The sequence below is a fragment of the Notothenia rossii genome, assembly GCF_949606895.1.
Source record: "Notothenia rossii genome assembly, chromosome: 12".
In the NCBI taxonomy this organism is placed as follows: domain Eukaryota; kingdom Metazoa; phylum Chordata; class Actinopteri; order Perciformes; family Nototheniidae; genus Notothenia; species Notothenia rossii.
In genome coordinates, this window is record NC_136911.1 from 425,918 (window position 1) to 445,489 (window position 19,572).

At 42.9% G+C, this 19,572-nt stretch overlaps 1 protein-coding gene and 1 long non-coding RNA gene across 2 annotated transcripts in view; both read right to left on the reverse strand.

Annotated features, from left to right (window-relative positions):
- Window positions 1-7,105: 7,105 nt before the first annotated feature.
- Window positions 7,106-7,996, reverse strand: LOC307026534. Its single transcript, XR_013804399.1, has 2 exons — window positions 7,393-7,996; window positions 7,106-7,280 (listed from the first exon to the last, which is right to left on the reverse strand). It is a non-coding gene; the product is annotated as an uncharacterized lncRNA (long non-coding RNA).
- Window positions 7,997-9,234: 1,238 nt separating this feature from the next.
- tgfbr1b (transforming growth factor, beta receptor 1 b) overlaps window positions 9,235-19,572 on the reverse strand; it is a 23,396-nt gene continuing 13,058 nt past the window's right edge. Inside the window, exons 3-8 of the mRNA XM_079661104.1 lie at window positions 19,297-19,464; window positions 19,013-19,169; window positions 15,799-15,923; window positions 15,459-15,589; window positions 14,333-14,524; window positions 9,235-14,301 (exon numbers count right to left, since the gene is read on the reverse strand). Of these exons, the coding sequence (XP_079517230.1) occupies window positions 14,399-14,524; window positions 15,459-15,589; window positions 15,799-15,923; window positions 19,013-19,169; window positions 19,297-19,464 (707 nt within the window). The 3' untranslated portion in view covers window positions 9,235-14,301; window positions 14,333-14,398. The remainder of the gene's footprint in view (window positions 14,302-14,332; window positions 14,525-15,458; window positions 15,590-15,798; window positions 15,924-19,012; window positions 19,170-19,296; window positions 19,465-19,572) is intronic.

Genomic DNA, 19,572 nt, shown 5'->3' on the forward strand with positions numbered 1-19,572 from the left:
ACTCCAGCAGCTCCACCCTCTCCTCTCTTTCTCTCTCTTCCTCTATGCAGCATCATGCAATCCTCCAGGCTGTTCCCCTGCAGGGTAAATCATGCTGAATATTCTGAGCATCAGAATCTGAGAGAGAGGGTCAGCTGAGCTTTACATGTTACACTGCTGGCACAAACAGGAGTCTCTCCTTTCACACTGTCTTTGTTACAGAAAGACAGAAAGAGTTCACTCAGCATCAACTAACTGTCCCTCGTGAGTCACGATCAGTGCTCAATGAGAGGATCATCAGTCAAATGAATCCAGCAGCAGCTCCACGACCCTCTGTGTCTGCTCATTAGGGTCTGCAGAGAAAGAGAGGGTCTTCTGCAGAGTGAACAAATCACACGGTCACTCTGTGTGTGTGTGTTTGTGTGTGTGTGTGTGTGTGTGTGTGTGTGTGTGTGTGTGTGTGTGTGTGTGTTTGTGTGTGTGTGTGTGTTTGTGTGTGTTTGTGTGTGTGTGTGTGTGTGTGTGTGTGTGTGTGTGTGTGTGTGTGTGTGTGTGTGTGTGTGTGTGTGTGTGTTTAATCCTCAGACTCTGACACATGTCGGCTGTGAGAGAAACATCAGGAGTCAGAGGATCAGTCTGTAGAAAAAAACATTTCAAACACATTTTGTATTTTAGTTTTATTAAAAAATAAAACAAACCAGGCTTTTAAACTCACCCCTTGCTTTGTAACATATATGTTTTTTGTATTACTTTTAATATATACAGATATAAAAGTGCTTTTTGAATTGAATTATATTTACTTCTGTTTTCCTATTTGCATGCTTTAAATGCGTGTTCAAATACTTGATTTTAGAATTAGGATTAAAGCCTGTATACTCTGTACTTTACACACACACACACACACACACACACACACACACACACACACACACACACACACACACACACACACACACACACACACACACACACACACACACACACACACACACACACACACACACACACACACACACACACACACACACACACACACACGCTTTATTAGAAAGACAGCAGCACCCTCTAGTGGTGACTTCATGTTACTGCAATAATAAAGTCCTGATGTTAAAACAGAGAGACTTCACAGATTAGTAAATTCATCAATTAGTGCATCTACAGGAGAGATAAGTGGCGATATTAAATCATCAATCACCAGTTTCAATAACTTCTTTAGTGGCTCAAATACTCAGTCTAATCAGATTGCTCAACTCTCCCCTCCCCTATACTTGTATTTAACCTGTTTAGCCCCGAGCCTGTTTTTCAGGTCTCAGGCTAGAAAATGACATTCCCAGAACAAATGACCATATCTTCCATAAAAGGGTTAAATTAATAATCATTTTTCTCAAAGTAAGGTACACCTGTGAGTTGGATGTAGAAGTGTCAGAATCAATATAGATGTTTTTATTTTAAAGTAAATTCAGATTGAACATAGTAAAAAAAATAAAATTATTGTGTCCGTCCAAAACAAATTGTTTACTTATAGTGAAAACCACCCTTGAATGAAGGGATAGTAGACTAAAAGCTTTAGGAATCCAAAATACAACATATAATAAGTACCCTGTATCAATATTGATGCAAAACAAGTGAAATTTGACCTTTTTAGAGAGATTTAGCAAAAAAAAAACTGTTCTGGGATCATTTGGGTGGATTTGACCTATCTCTGGCCCCCCTTGTTCGATTTTGCTGATTGACATCTCTTTCTAACCGTCAGAGCCAATGGAATCGAGGGGAACTCCCATATAGTCCTTATTTGGTAATGTGTGTGTGTGAGACTGCCGCATAGACAAGACCGGAAGCTGCGATAACTCTGGTGGCTACCATTAGCAGCTAACTTTTACTCTCCGTTTTTTACATAAAAATGGAATTGGATTGGATTATAAATAAAAACAAGTATTACCCAGAAACATTATCAACCTATGGATTAACCGATTCAGCCGCGTTTTTTCTCGTTTTAATGCCATTGAACAAGTCTTTTGATCAGATTGACAATTACTATGGGGCAGAGCCGGGACGCTTATAAGGAAGTGCCACAAACTGCAGGTCATCTATTGGCCGATAGAGGACTGCAGAAAGGAGCAATTTCCAGAGACCCCCATGTTAAAATGCCCAACTTTACAGCAGAAATAAACATGTTTCTACCCCTGGTGCAATAAAAACTATTCGGGATATAGTTAGATTCCACCTTAATGATTATTATTGGTGGAGTGAATTGTTTTATAAGGCGACCCTTTTATTTATATTAGGTTTTAAAGTGTTTGCATAAATTAGGGCGTGGTCACTTTGATGGACAGGTACGTGCCTCACTGTCAGCTAACAGCAACTTGTCCACTTTGCTAGGCTGTTTATTATTTGTGTTTGTCAAAAATTGTGTATGCATATTTGTAAATATATGAATATATCTACATCATATACAGTATATTATTAAGTTATTGGTTTGTGTTTTACGTGTCATGGCCAATTAATACCTTTTTTGTCATTTACGGACCTAGAACATGGAACATGGCTTACTCTCTTTGGAATACATTGTATATGTTGCTTTGAGCCCGCATGAAAGGGGCCCAACTGTCAATGTTTTACGTATAAATATCTGTAAATATATTTATACTAATGCTGTCAAAATTATCGCGTTAACGGCGGTAATTCATTTTTTGAATTAATTGCGTTAAAATATTTAACCCATTTAACGCATGTGCAGAATGCTCCACACATCCCACCAGTGGCAGCGCCAGGGTATGGCTGGGGTAGGCTACACCCATACCAAGAAATGGCTTAGCCCCACCATGAGAAATGATGTTAAAGTAGGCAAAAATAAAGTCCGCCAACTCGCGCGGAGTAAATCACTCAGACAGCATTTAGTCAGATTGATTTCAGTAGCCACTTGTCTGGAAATACCGAAGACCAGAAATGGTTTTGAAAACTTTTGTCACGTAGTGATCGTCTTCTCAATAGAACATCTTTGATAATGTCTTCTGGCCAATCAGAATCAAGATAACGGCGTGGTGTTGTTGCAGGAAGTCCCGACGGAGAATACTTTTGCTGTAATACAGGCGTGCACATAACTGGTACGCAGGTTATGTGCGTAATCTGAAATGCGTACCGTCACTTGTGTCATCAAGCATATTTGCGTACAGAGGTACTTGTGAGGCTTTTCCAGAAGGCGGTTAGATCACCGGACGACAGAGTCGGTCTCCGTGTGCACAGACAGGGCTGCTGTTAACGTCGGTCTGTACGACGGAATTGTGCCAAAACTAGGCCAACCGGCTGCGGAGGGAGACTCCCCCCCTTCACTGGAGAACTGCGCTAAAACAGCTGATCACAACGTTCACGCTCAGTGTTCACGAAGTACTCCACTAGCCCCGCCCCCCCGTTGACTTTCCTGAAGTACTCCCCCGTTGATAGAAATCAACACGTAATGAATTAAGACCCCACGGGTTGATGATTGATAGGTGTGTGGTTTGTCTTTCATTTTGACACACAGAACAATGTTATAATAAACATACTGTATGTGAAATGGATATATCCACCTTCTTTCATTTATCTTTCCATTCCCACAACAACATACATAAAGAAATGGCATATATTGGACATAGTTCGAATGGTGATTAATCTGATTCATTAATTTTTAAGCTGTGATTAATTTGATTAAAAAATGTAATCGTTTTACAGCCCTAATATACATCTATATAATATATATTAAGTTATTGGTTTGTTTTGTATGTCCAATATGTTTTACCTGTCGTGTACTTTTACTCCACTACAATGTAGAGGTGAATGGTGTAATTGTACTGCATTATTTAATACCTTTAGTTACTTTACAGATGTGGATGAATGATGTGAAATATAATCAAGTGTTAAATCGGACTTTAGTTCCACCTGGAGTAAATCCACAAGCTACCCTGCCCGTATCTGTATACCGTTACTGTTATACCTCTTTTGGCCTGTGATATTATATATGTTCTGATATAGGTCCTTTATAACCGTAAAAACATACTTTGGGAATGTGTCAGTATTCTTTTGTTCTTTGTTTACCTCTTTTTGATTGTTCATCAAATTCACGTTTTACCATTGTGTGCAGAGTTTGTTGTAGTCTCATTGTGTGTGTGTGTGTGTGTGTGTGTGTGTGTGTGTGTGTGTGTTGTGTGTGTGTGTGTGTGTGTGTGTGTTGTGTGTTGTGTGTGTGTGTGTGTGTGTGTGTGTGTGTGTGTGTGGTGTGTGGTGTGTGGTGTGTTGTGTGTGTGTGTGTGTGTTTGTTGTGTCGTCTCATTTGGACTTTTTGTTGGTCCATGTCCTGTGTCCATGCTTTTTAGTTTCTTTTGCATTTTTGTCCCGTCTTATATGTTCCCATTCCTGAGCGGCAGCTGTTCGTGGTGAGCGGGCTTTAAACTAAGACGGCTCACACTCAATAGTTTGTGACCTTTCTGTCATGTGGGAGTTTCTCAGTCTGTGGCTTCTGATCCGGTTTCATTGTGTTTCACATTTGTTTCATGTCCTGTCTGTTTTTCATGTATTTATGCTATGTTTTTTATACAGTTGTTGATGTACAGGTCTTTGCTCAACTCTGTTGTTTTAAATGTGCTATAGAAATAAAGTGGATTGGAGTTATTACATTACATCACATCACTTGTTAGACGCTTTTATCCAAAGAGACTCACATACTCAATACTGTGGGCAATCCCCACAGGAGCACTTTGGGGTGAAGTGTCTCAGGGACACAACGACATGCTGACTGCAGTGGGGTTTGAACCTGTGACCCCCTGATCTGAGCACCAACGCTCAACCCACTGCGCCACACGCCTCCTTATTTAAGAAGTTATGAAAGATAAATATGTTGTAAAGTGGTTGTAAGTGCAGCTACTGCATTAGTCATTCATTCTAAATGATGGATTTAAAAAGTCCCGAGGTGTCAGACATTAGATGTAAAACAGTGACGCTGCACTTTGAAATTCTGCTGACTCGTAAATATTAACGGATTGAATTTCTAACCGAGAGTGATGGGAAGTAAACGACGCCTGAAATTGTGCTGAATTCACATTTCTAAAACCCTTTAGGAGAGTTTGTGTAAGGATGAGTGTTATTATCAAGATTAGGTATTTATTTATAACTTTAAAGGATTATGAGGAACAATGATTTAAAATGTCAGAAAATAGGAACTGCGATCTCCCTCAGTCCAAAGCTGATGTTGAAGATGTTAAATACTAATATATTATTAAACAGGAACGGGCTCTTATCTCAGATAAGATGGTGTTCAGTCTCTCCTCCTCGGGTTGAACTCGGTTATCTATCTGAGTCTGCGCTCCACAGAGAGGTATCGATTATTGATGGGAGGCGTGTCCTCACGGTCTCAGCCTGCAGGTGTTTCCATTATTGATTAAAGCAGCGCTTCAGAAAGAGAAACACGCCAGAGGCAGAAGAGGATTTATTAATTCATGTTTTTTATCTAACTCTCAGACGAGTGGAGAAGTTATTTATTATTCTTAAAGTTATTACTAACGTTGTGTCTGCAGATTTCTCCTAAACTCACCAACAGTTAGCTTTACACAACGCCTCCTTCGCATATTTAAACATTACCTGTAACTTAACGATAATGATGTCAGTAATGAAGTAGGGCGGACTGGGACTGAAGCTCAGCCCGCGCGTCTCCACCGCACGCTTCGGTGCCACTCGTTTATTATGCGTTGCATTGTACGTTGAAACAATGTTATTATCAGATAGCAAACAGTCATTGAATCAACATTGAGATATCGAGGGGTGAGTTATATCAAATGAGAGCTCTCGATGAGATCTTTCTGCTGCCAAAAGGGTGCATGTGAATTCTAAACCAACACAGAGTTATTCATCAAAAACCAAAAGACCTAACACAGAACACACTGAACTATTTGGGGCCAAAAGGAAGTAAGTGCACTTACTTCATTTTGGCCCTGAGAAAGGTATTATGGGTAAAGCCTTTGGATCGCTGCGGGGAAACTGTGGACCTCGTTGCAAGCCAAAATCGTAATCGAGATTAAAATACGATTAATTGCACAGCCCCTACAGCACACGGTCCGAAACAGAACCAAAGACACAGAGGGACAAACAGTTCGTTGGCAGAAAATGAAATGGCTGTGCTACACAGGAGAGGATCCGAAAGGGATTCAGTTCAAATATGAGCTGTCCGACCAAACTGCAAGTTGGAAAGCAGGAGACCAGAGGTGCTCATGCAATTGAACCAAAGAAGATGCACACAGGTCCACCTGGGATCACTGCTGTGAAAAAGAAAGACGTACTCACACAAATGGGAGTATCCCTCACTGCTATGTGGACTTCTACCAGTCTTTGCAAGTCATTCAGGCAGAGTAGGCTAGAGTCGTTTCAGATCAATCTGAAACGTACATGATCTGCATATGCTGTTGTCGTATATAATTATATTGCTATATTTGAACTTCCCAATGTTCTAAAGTCTTTTTTGATTTGCCAAACAGTTATTAGGCCAGGTTTAATGTAATTTATTGTTATTCAGTGAACTAATGTGATATTGATATTTTATGTGATCACAATGGACTCTGTAGCCTATTTTCAATTGGTTATTTGGGGAAATGGTTATTAATGTTTTTTTTATTTTTTATAATTACATTCAACTAACTAATATGATATAAGGATATTTTCATATAATATTATTATAAGAATTGATTACTGTTACTTTTGAACTAATTAATGTAAAGCCTTTTTCCTATTTTTATCAGATACGCCCTTTTTCTTAGTTCATATGAGATAAAATCTTAGTTCCAAAAAGGCGCATGTGACTTTATTCCGAATAAAAAAAAAAATAGAAGAATTTTTTTTTTCAATGAAAGTCAAAATATTGTTCATTAAGTATATTGTCATCCACATGTTTATGACGTTTTCATATTAAAGATTGCATTTAATAAACAAAGTCAGGACAAAGTATGGTCATGTTTTGTTTTGGCTCTCCTGTAAAGTTGGTCAGATGTCACTTAGCCTACGCCCCCCTGGTTCTCACCCCTCGATATTGTCACGCTGAAGATTGCAATCAACATTGATGTCAGACATTGAAAATAAACTAAAATGAACAAACAAATAAAGAGCCCATTCATTACTTATTTATTACGATTTAATTCAATTCTATGAACATTTTGTACATCTTTTGTCCACTTTAGCACACAAAACATTCCCCCTCAAAGGTCCCGCGTCATGCTCGTCTGGTTGTTACCCGTCCCTTGTGTTCCGTAGCTTCTGCATGTGAACACTCTGCACTCTTCCACCTGCAAAAAAAGATACTTCACAATATTAACAAAACCTAAAAATCATTGTCACCTTGCTCACAGGACAAGAGTACTGGGAACCGGGAACGTGGGTCCGTATGAGGAAACGTACCTCGGAGTGATGTCTTTGCTCACTTTCTTGGCGGTGGCTGTCAGCAGCGACCCGAGGTCCTCCAAGAAGAAATGAATAGCAAAAGCTGGAGAAATATGGATGTTTGAGGAGACCTTCTCAAAAGGATATGTGTGTTCCCACCTGGTTGCCTTCACCTACGGGGAAATCATAGCCCCGCCCACCTCCCCCCTAGAATTTGGCCATCCCCTGATCGACCTTAATCTCTCGGAACTTTAAAAAAAAAATCAAAAACATGAATACAAGCATCTACAAACTTTAAAAACAAAATAATCTCATGTAAAAAGACATTTAAATACGTTTAATAGTCTGACAAGTCATTTTAAATAGTTATTTAGGGAATGTGAACACATACGGGGAAATCTCAGCCTGTGTGTGTGTGTGTGTGTGTGTGTGTGTGTGTGTCTACAATGTGTGTGTGTGTGTGTGTGTGTGTGTGTCTACAATGTGTGTGTAGCAGTTTCTCTCCAGGGAAATCTGCCGGCCTCTGCTGCATCGACGACACACCCTGCACAGAATATATAAATAAATAAAAACACGCATATACTGTATATATACGACATACATATATATGTATATACATACACATATATATACACACATATATATATATGTGTGTATGTGTATATATATACACATATATATATACACATATAAGTGTATATATATATACACATATATATACACATATATATGTGTGTTTATATATAGATATATATATAGACACACAGGCCTGTGTATGATCCTCAGGAGGAGCTGCAGCTCAGTGATTCAGGAAACACAAACACCAAAATATGTGTAATTATGTAGAAACTGAGACCTTTCTCATTTCATCAAATCCCCCTCCTCGACTCCTCGACCCTCGACTCCTCGACTCCTCGGTCCTCCGGTAGTGACCCGGATATGAATTTCAGCGCGCCATGCTGAAGGACATCTCATTTCTCTAAATGCACTTAGAGGACCGAGGATCGAGCGTCGAGGAGGCTCTCTGGAGGAGCTCTAACCGAGGAGAGAGGAGAGGAGAGAGGAGAGAGGAGAGAGGAGAGAGGAGAGAGGAGGCTCTCTGGAGGAGCTATAACTGAGGAGAGAGGAGAGAGGAGAGAGGAGGCTCTCTGGAGGAGCTCTAACCGAGGATACACTGATGGCTCCTCCACGGCTCCTTCGTGGATGCATTTCCGGGAACAGAGATGTTTCAATAGAGGTTTCTCAATACTCAAATTTCCCCTCCTCGACTCCTATCCTCGACTCCTCTCCTCGAGACTTGGTGCAAACGGCTCCTCAGCTCCTCCGCTCGCATCTCCTGTGGGCGGGACTAAGTCTCGAGGAGAGGAGTCGAGGAGGGGAGTTAGAGAAATGAGAAAGGGCCACGGTCTCAGTCGACAGCGAGTGGAGGTACCAGGTGTGTGTGTGTGTGTGTGTGTGTGTATGTATGTATGTGTGAATGTATGTGTGTGTGTGTGTGTGTGTGTGTGTGTGTGTGTTGTATCTCTGTTGGATGTGTGTGTGTGTGTGTGTATGTGTGTATGTGTATGTGTGTGTGTGTATATGTGTGTGTGTGTATGTGTATGTGTATGTGTGTGTGTGTGTGTGTGTGTGTGTGTGTGTGTGTGATGTATCTCTGTTGGATGTGTGTGTGTGTGTGTGTATGTGTGTGTGTGTATGTGTATATGTGTATGTGTATATGTGTATATGTGTGTGTGTGTGTATGTGTATATGTGTGTGTGTGTGTGTGTGTGTGTATGTGTATGTGTATATGTGTGTGTGTGTGTGTGTGTGTTAGCAGCCTCTACTTTAAGATGTACACACAGCTACACAGAGACAGCGTTGTAGTGAAACCGTGTTTCTTTATTCACACCATGTTCTACTCCAGCTATGTTAGAAGTTAACATAGCCTACGTGTCAATCCTCTATTCCTATGACCTCTCCTCCGTCTGTACACACTATATCAAAAGGTTATAATATGTTTAGAAACTGGAGGGTGGAGGATCAACATGTCTCCTTCTCCACCCTCTGGTATTTTTTCATGAAACAAAAGACATGTTGAAGGCGTTACCCCCGCGGCGGCTTGCAGGTATTAAAGCGTGACACACACCTGCTAACAACACGAAACAATACACTCCAGAGTTTAAGCATTTCATAGAAACAAAAGAGAAGAAGATATTTACAGTGAGGTAAAACACATTGGTCTGTCAGGAGGTTTCTGAGACCTTTTCAAACGAAGCTCTTTTGTTCCTCAGGACGACGTCTAGAAGCTCACAACCATGCAGAGGCACCAAACAGACATATAAAGCTTTGATGCTACGCTGCAGCTGACCCCACTTCCTGTGTGTCACCTGATGGAGGCCCACTTCCTGTGTGTCACCTGATGGAGGGCCCCCTGCTGGGCGGAGGTTCCCCCCCCCTCACAGTGTGTGGATCTGCTCGCATAGATAGGTGTGTTCGATGCAGCTTTGCATAACGAGAGTACATTCACAGCTGAGTGAGGATAATATTCTGCTGCTGGCATAGATAGAGATAAACCCTCCACGTTCAGGCCCTCCATCATCACCAAGACCCCAAGAGTACTTTAACAACTCCTTAAGCTGAAACACACTCCATGTAGAACCCAGGAGAACGAGTCAGACGAGGGTCGGATGTAGAGAACGTCACATCGTCTGCTTGCAGGGCACCAGAGCACACTTTGCACCGTCACAGCCTTTCTTTCTTTGAATACTCATTCAGGAGCATCAATCTACCCCTGACCCTTCTCCACTCTTCAGGTCTTAGTCTTCAGATGTAAGCCCTAGTCCGGGCCACACCCTTCAGATTCAAGCATGTAAGAGCATAGCTGGAGAACTAGCCATAGCTGCGCGTTGATGCAGATTGTGCCAGAGACCAGGACTTCCCTCTGAAGCTGACTACAAAGTGTGCTCTGTCCCCCCGTGTTCGATCCTCAGATACTTCCAGGTGTCTCTTCTTTATCACCTGCTCCAGGTGAGCGGGTTCTGTGTTTTTGAGGCCGGCTGCAGCGCTGTAGCTCGGAGAAACACCTGCTGACGTGGAATGAGCGGAGAGAGAAAAGAAGGCGAGGATCTGTACAGAAAGTCATCCGGTAGAAAGAAAGAAGGCTGCTGGTGACTTTAAGACAGATGAAGGTCTCGTACCCGAGGTGAGCTTTGTTGTTGCCGATGTCCCAGAGAATGACTTTATATGGATCTTTAACACGTGAAGGACTCCAGTCCAGTTTGGCCACTTTAGTACACATTAAACATGAAGTCAGCAGAGACCCTTTTGTATTCAATATAGCAGCGAAACCCACTTCTTCTGTTGTCCTCCAGATATGTACAGTAATGCTCTGCTGACCCTTTTTACATATTTAAGATTTCTTCTGCTTATGACCAACGTCTGCCGAGGAACTGAAACATGTCCTGATGGCGGATATGTGACTTTACACATTTTGTACACTTTGAGAAGCTGCAGGATCCAGGTGGTGATGCACTTCTATAGAAATACACCTCTTCCTAACAGACGGAAACAACTCTGCAGACGGAGAGGGAAAACATGTCTAAATATACGATTAGAGATTAGAGATTAGAGATTAGAGATGGTAATATTACTGCAGGGAAAAGGAAACTTAAGGACGCCTCGTTGGATTTATAAAAATAGGTCTTAAGTGGAAAGAAAGTGCAGAGAAAGAAACAAGGCGAGCTTTTATTTGTTCAGTAAATGAGTACCTGTCCTAGTTATTTAATGACTAAAGGGAAGATAGCAACTGTAGGACATCTGGGGACATCCGGGTAGATGTAATCAGATTGGGAGTGGACAAATGGTTAAAGAGATGTCCTAACTGGAGCCTTTGTCCGTCTGCAGACATAAAGGTGTCTTAGCTTCAGATCCCTGCAGGGAGACGTCACTCTGGGAGGTCAGCGTCAACGCGTTGGAAGTGGATGAACTCATGTAAGTGTTGCAGGGATGGAGCCAGGAGCCAGGATGATCCGCTTGCTGCAGATTAGCTCCAGTTTATTTAGGAAAGCTGAAATGATATTGAGTTGTTGTCTCGTTAGGAGGAGGTGTAAGAAGAGGAGCATCAGCTGACCCTCCTGCAGCACGTCCCCCTCTAAAGGCTTTGATATCTCACACCCTTCTGAAAGGTGTGTCGTATTGACATGGCACAGAGATCACATTCAGGCCATCTGAAGGTATTTACATCCAACACGTAGCAGCACGCACTTTATGCATCGTAAAGAAAGAGAGGAGGCAACAGACTGCAGGTTCAGAAGTGCACTTATTGCTGAACTCTGATATCTGATCAATAAGATGAAGAGCAGCAGTCTGTCCAACACTTGAAACTAAATCAGGTGCTACATTATGTTTTTGTCCTTTAGAATAATGACACTACCTTTATCATAGTAATTATATATATATATATATATAGATATCTTTTTTCATAAAAAACAGAACAGAAAATGATAAGAGCTGTCTCTTATGTGTTGGTCCCTTAAGGCTCGGCTGAAACATCCTTTTGAAATCTGGTGGTTTTTTACATTCTAGTAGAAAAAGACCTCGCCACGGAAAAAAGAATAAAAGAATAAACACAACCTGGAAAACCTATGGCTTAGTAAATCTCCGTTTGCTATATTTAGATGGATGTAGTCTCAGAGAAGAACCAAACACTGAAATGTCCTGTTTGAGGAGAAGCTGAGTTGGATTTATGGCACCAGAGTGGGTGGGGGGGTGCATAGTTCACGTGCAGATCAGTGTGCACGTGAGGGTGTGTGTTGAAGTCCACGTGCGCAGGTCAGCGTGCACATGAGGTTGTATTAAAGCACGGTGTAAGGCATGGCGGCAGCTGAGAGCACAGTCTCTGTTTCTGAAGATTTTGCATATGTTGCAGCATGTTGCCCAGAATGAAGGAGGTCATCGTGTCCACTTTCTGTCGCTAAATAAGAAAAGAAAAACTTAAAAATGACTCAATAAATTAAACTGAGCTCTCCGCCTCCCTGTGTATAAAAAAAAACTTTAAAAAAGATGATGATGATGATGATGATGGTGGTGGTGAGGAGACGTGCAGCTCACTGTGCTACTGACACTCAGAGCAGGGCTGCAAACTGATGCTAACGGCTGCTAACAGATGTAAACTGCTGCAAAGTAATGCTAACTGCTGCTAACAACTTACTGCTGCTAACTGTAAACTGCTGCCTTTAGATGCTAACAGCTATTAGCTGCTGCTAACTGTAGCTAACTGCTGCTTTTAAATGCTAACTGTAGCTAACTGCTGCTTTTAAATGCTAACTGTAGCTAACTGCTGCTTTTAGATGCTAACAGCCATTAATAGCTGCTAACTGTAGCTAACGGCTGCTTTTAGATGCCAACAAAAAGCTGCTGCAAACTGTAGACTATTTATCTGTGTCATCATCTTAAACTCTTTAAACAACAGAGGCTTTTTTTTGTGTATAATCCCTGCATTAATATCATTTTTCAAACTGATGTTGTGTCTTCACAAATAATGCTATTTTCACCCAAAAAATAAACGTAACATGGTATTTTTTTTTTGACCTTTTGCACCATTACAACCAATTACAGTATGTTGTGCTTATTTATATAAAACAACAATATAAACGCTTTGTCATCAAGACGAAGACGGGACACTTTGACAGAAGGCAGATACCAGATCCACTCTGTCACAATAAAAGCCTCACCCCGGGATTCCACCGGGTCCGTCTGCGCCGCGTTACGGCTGCGCCGCAGTTTTGTTCCGACCTCCTACAGCGTCAAACCCTCGGGGCGCGTTGCAGAGGCGGAGCGTCTTGCCTGCTGGCTCGCAGTTTTGGTTGATTTGGGCATATTTCCTGGACAGGCTATTTTGTACTGACAGAGTTCATAATAATTGTAATAGTAGTCCAGTTATAAACGACATGAATCAAAGATGTGTTTCTGTGTTTTAGTGGTAAAAAAATGCTCAAAATGATTCTATATATATATTTACACAGTGCCTGTAAAGCAGACGAGAACGCTGGCTCCTCCTACTTGAAAGACTACGGAGGGATAGGGTTGGTTTATTTTGGGGATTGACTGGATGCTATGACCGGTCCACTTCCTTCCCGGCGCGTCGACAATAGACCAGCCGCCTATTTTTAGTGGAGCCCAGCGCCGAGACGCTTCTGGGACGCTTCCAGCCATAACGCGGCGCGTCTGGTGGAATAGCACTCATTGACTAGAGTGGCTGTGAGCGGCGCGGCCGTAACGCGGCGCAGACGGACCCGGTGGAATCTAGGGTTCAGACATATAATATTCTCAGGCGAGGGTTATACATTTACATTTAATCATCACCCTTTCGGTGTGTAACAGCTAATGGCTTTAGGGGAATAGAAAAATAAATCTCCTGCACAAAGCACGTTGAACTAAATGTGCATTAGTGAAATGTAAAGTATTAATTTGAAAGGACTAGAACTTGTTAAATTGAAATGGGGACCTGATAATTATCCTAGAACACTTTATAGGTACATCCAGTAAACTGTGCATCAGTATTCACTTTTAGATTCAGATATGAACCCCTGATATATTCACTTTTAGATTCAGATATGAACCCCTGATATATTCACTTTTAGATTTGTATCCCTGACAGATTTACAGCTTGCAGCCCTGCTGAAGAGGACATTAGATCTGAGACGATGATGAAGAGGAGGAGGAGACCCTGAACTCCTGCTGTGTGATGAGGGACCTTCATGTGAGGAAGATGAGCCTCTTTAATGCTTCCGTTAGATCCATCCATGTGTGCAGAACACAAACAACCACACACACACACTCCTCAGCTTCATCAGTGAGTGTGATGAGAATAAAAAGCAGAGGATGGGAAACGTCTTCCCTTCAGAGGAGGGTAGTAATGCTAATGATATGGATGCCAGTCTGTCTGTGTGTGTGTGTGTGTGTGTGTGTGTGTGTGGTGTGTGTGTGTGTGTGTGTGTGTGTGTGTGTGTGTGTGTGTGTGTGTGTGGTTGTGTGTGTGTGTCTACATCTTGATGCCCTCTGATTGGCTGAGCTGAGAGAGGGTCTTCTTGATGCGCAGGGCCGTTAGCCTCGCGGCGCTGTTAGCGTACCAACACTCCCTCATGATCTTCGCCATCACCCTCAGCGCCTGAGAGAGGAAAGAGTTCATAAAGATTACATTATATAGATATTCAAGATTCAAGGCTTTTGATGTCATTTGCTCAGCAGCTACGGTGTAGATATGTACAGGAACATCTGTGCAACACAATAAAACAGATAGAATAGGGCAAGTAAATACAAATAGAAAGAAGAGGCTAAGTAATTGGAATATGATATATAGATACATAAACTGTGAGATGCAAACGGATGAAAGTGATGGATGTTCTTTCAAGCGTTCAGGTGTTTGATAGTCTGGAGGTCGGTGGGATGAGACGGTGGTTTTAGTCCTGATATATAGATTATATACGAATACAACCAGTCTGGAAACACAACGGCCAACACGTCCTCTCTCTCTCTATATACTCATAGGTTATGGTTATTGATGCATAATGTGTTCATCACAGCTGGAGCTAACCCTGAAACAGTTCATATCAATCTGTCATCTTCCAGTAACTCTCACTCCATCATTTCATAAATGTAATTTCAGATTTCCAGGGAAATCATGTGTAAACAGGGGAGAGTCTGCAGAGTGTGTGTGAGTGTGAGAGAGAGAGAGAGAGAGAGAGTGAGAGAGTGAGAGAGTGAGAGAGTGTGTGCGTGTGCGTGTGCGTTTGCGTGTGCGTGCGCGTGTGCGTGTGTGTGTGTGTGTGTGTGTGTGCGTGTGTGTGTGTGTGTGTGTGTGCACGTGTGTGTGTGTGTGCGTGTGTGCGCATGTGTGAGAGTGTGTGTGTGTGTGAGAGTGTGTGTGTGTGTGTGCGTGTGTGAAAGTGTGTGTGTGCGTGTGTGAGAGTGTGTGAGAGTGTGTGTGTGTGCGTGTGTGTGTGTGAGAGTGTGTTTGTGTGCGTGTGTGTGAGAGTGTGTGAGAGTGTGTGATTGCGTGTGTGTGCGTGTGTGTGCGTGTGTGTGTGTGTGCGTGTGTGTACCTCGCAGCTCTGCCAGCGGTTGGGGATGTTGGGTCTGAGTTTCTGCTCACACACCACCTTCCTCATCTCCTCCACAGACGGGTCCGACTGCACCAGGTCGTAGTACGGCAGCTGGTAGTCCTCGTGAATGCCTGGAGGAAATAATACACGTTAGATCATTTTTGTGTGTGTGTGTGTGTGTGTGTGTGTGTGTGTGTGTGTGTGTGTGTGTGTGTGTGTGTGTGTGTGTGTGTGTGTGTGTGTGTGTGTGTGTGTGTGTGTGTGTGTGTGTGTGTGTGTGTGTGTGTGTGTGTGTGTGTGCGTGTGTGTGTATGTATGTGTGTGTGAGAGAGGCTCTTACCCCCCATGGAGCAGCGGCTGGCGATCTCCCAGAACACCAGCCCCATGGCGTAGATATCGGCTCGCTTAAAGGACTCAAAATGTTTCATGTTTATAGAATCGTCCAAAACCTCCGGAGCCATATACCTGGGGGGGGGGGGGGGGGGATAGGAGTGGGGGGGACATGGAGATATTATATATAATATAAAGAGAAATCAGAGAGGAATCAGATCTAATATCAGGGTATAAGCAGGAGTCTTGAAGTCACATGTAATTCCTTTTAAGACCCTCTCCATACATTTTAAGACCTCGTCGCCACTTTGAGTTTTAACCAGTTGCCTTGGCGACACACTTTACCTCACATTGACTATATACAGAGTTGATTGTCCTTCCTCCTTATCTTCCAACCATTTGGACGCAGACTTGCATTTTCCCCATAACGATGTTGCTTAGCAACCGGCGTAAACGGACCTTCGCGCGCTATCAAGCAGTGAGCGTGCGATGTCCTGTTCAGATGACGTCAAACCCAACGGGATGCCATAAATAAACTACACAGAATCACACTACACACCTACGCAATGATTACATTCAGGCAAACTGTGGAATACAACCTCTTTGGACCATTTATATACAGTGGGGCAAAAAAGTATTTAGTCAGCCAGCAATTGTGCAAGTTCTCCCACTTAAAAAGATGAGAGAGGTCTGTCGTGTTCATCCTAGGTACACTTCAACTATGAGAGACAGAATGGGGGGGAAAGAATCCAGAAAATCACATTGTCTGATTTTTAAAGACTTTATTTGTAAATGATGGAAAATAAGTATTTGGTCAATAGCAAAAGTTCATCTCAATACTTAGTTATAAACCCTTTGTTGGCAATGACAGAGGTCAAACGCTTTCTGTAAGTCTTCACAAGGTTTTCACTGTTGCTGGTATGTTGGTCCATTCCTCCATGCAGATCTCCTCTAGAGCAGTGATGTTTTGGGGCTGTCGCTAGGCAACACGGACTTTCAACTCCCTCCAAAGATTTTCTATGGGGTTGAGATCTGGAGACTGGCTAGGCCACTCCAGGACCTTGAGATGCTTCTTACGAAGCCACTCCTTCGTTGCCCGGGCGGTGGGTTTGGGATCATTGTCATGCTGAAAGACCCAGCCACGTTTCATCTTCAATGCCCTTGCTGATGGAAGGAGGTTGTCACTCTAAATCTCACGATACATGGCCCCATTCATTCTTTCCTTTACACGGATCAGTGGTCCTGGTCCCTTTGCAGAAACACAGCCCCAAAGCATGATGTCCCCCCCCCCCCCATGTTTCACAGTAGGTGTTCTTTGGATGCTACTCAGCATTCTTTCTCCTCCAAACACGTCTAGTTGAGTTTTTACCAGAAAGTTCTATTTTGGTTTCATCTGACCACATGACCTTCTCCCAATCCTCTTCTGGATCATCTAAATGCTCTCTAGCAAACTTCAGACGGGCCTGGACATGTCCTGGCTTAAGCAGGGGGACACGTCTGGCACTGCAGGGTTTGAGTCCCTGGCGGCGTAGTGTGTTACTGATGGTAGCCTTTGTTACTTTGGTCCCAGCTCTCTGCAGGTCATGGACTAGGTCCCCCCGTGTGGTTCTGGGATCTTTGCTCACCGTTCTTGTTTCTCATTTTGACCCCACGGGGTGAGATCTTGCGTGGAGCCCCAGATGGAGGGAGATTATCAGTGGTCTTGTATGTCTTCCATTTTCTAATAATTGCTCCCACAGTTGATTTCTTCACACCAAGCTGCTTACCTATTGCAGATTCAGTCTTCCCAGCCTGGTGCAGGTCTACCATTTAGTTCCTGGTGTCCTTTGACAGCTCTTTGGTCTTGGCCATAGTGGAGTTTGGAGTGTGACTGTTTGAGGTTGTGGACAGGTGTCTTTTATTCTGATAACGAGTTCAAACGGGTGCCATTAATACAGTTAACAAGTGGAGGACAGAGGAGGGTTAGGGTTATCTTGTTTGTTTGTAGGTGACCAAATACTTATTTTCCACCATCATTTGCAAATAAATTCTTTAAAAATCATGGAGATATTATATATATATAATATACAGAAAGAAATCAGTTATTTTTATGAGTTCTCTTTGTGATTATCTGAGGACATGAGAGCAAGGCGTCTGCTGAAAGGGTTTGTTGTTGAACCTTGAGAAGGACCGTTAAAGAAACAAAGAGAGAACTGAAATCCAAGAGCGGGAAATAATTTATTTCTAAAGGATGAGTTCTCTTTTGTGCGAGCCTCTCATTCAGAGGAAGGAACCGAGGCCTTTCTGTTGGAGTTTGAATCAAAGCAGAGAAACAACACATTTATTGGTCTCTCTTCAGGAGTCACGCACCCATTCCTCCGCTTTGATCGCTTCAGTGAAAGCAGAACTACGGCTCAAGAGGGACATGATAAAGCCTAAGGACCTTACAGAGCGCTTTGCATTCCTTTGTGAGGCGCTGCTACAGAAGGACCTGTCTTCAGGAGGAAGGGTCAGGCTTTGAAAGGGTTGGTTACAGGAAATAAAAAGGAGATTTAAAAAGGCTTAGTGCTTCTTTAAAGTAAAAAAACAAGAAGATCGTGTTTATCTTTCTGTGTTCTCCTTTGTGCTCGTTATGAAAGATGCACGGTGTCTTTAGAGAAAGGAAGAGGGGGGGGGGGAGAGGGGATCCGCCTGTGTCTGCCCGAGTTTCTCTGCATGTTCACCGAGTCTCATGTTGGACAGCTACGCACAGCAAGAGGGACACTTCACGTCCGTACGGATCTAATCACAGTTTTGTTCTTCAATCAATTTTTTTTATGAAAAGTAATTTCCCTTTTCCAAAACTCTCAACAGAAAAGGTTTGGCCTGACTAAAACATTTCTAATGTTAAATAAATGAAAACCATTCACAGTTAAGAGTTAGATATTGAATTGAATATATTAATGCCATAAAGTGTGATATCTGTCAAACAATCCATTTCCCACTGATTCTAAGAACGTCCTCAACCCACTAAAAGGATTTACGTAGTAATAACGATAACTCATCTTTCTCAGATTAATGTGGTCGGGCTTTTTTCCCGTCTTTGCGAAACACCGCTGTGTCAAATGTCCCACTTGGGTTGCTGTACGTAGCGGTCCAATATGGAGGACCAACTCGCGCACGGTGCAAATCAGTGTCACAACGCTAGCCTGTAAAGAGAACAGAGGATATAGAAACACAGGAAATAGAAGATATTGCAGACCCACCTCTTGGTCCCCACCCGGTGGTTGGGAGCGATGTCGATGGTGTCGGTGGCCGAGTCGTGTCTCACAGCGAGGCCGAGGTCAGCGATGCAACACGTCCCGTTCTTCTTCACCAGGATGTTCTTAGACTTCAGGTCTCTGTGGGCGATGGCCGGCTTCCCTGAAGACCAAGGACACGTTTGGAAACAGCATCGTGCAGACTGGGTGTGTGTGTGTGTGTGTGTGTGTGTGTGTGTGTGTGTGTGTGTGTGTGTGTGTGTTGGTGTGTGTGTGTGTGTGTGTCTCACCTTGCGTCCCCACGATCTCCATGTGCAGGTGAGCCAGTCCGCTGGCGGTGGACAGAGACAGTTTGATCATCCCCTCCACGGTGACGGTGTAGCGGTTCAGATAGTCGAACAGAGAGCCGTGCTCGTGGTAATCTGACACCAACCAGAGCTGGGTCCACGTGCCGTTATCTGCAGGAGGAGGGAGTTTCATGTGTGTTTATTTACTTTAGGTCATATAGCTACTGTGTATGGCTTTTGTACATATTCATTAGGGTCTGAAAGGACTGTGGGAAACAC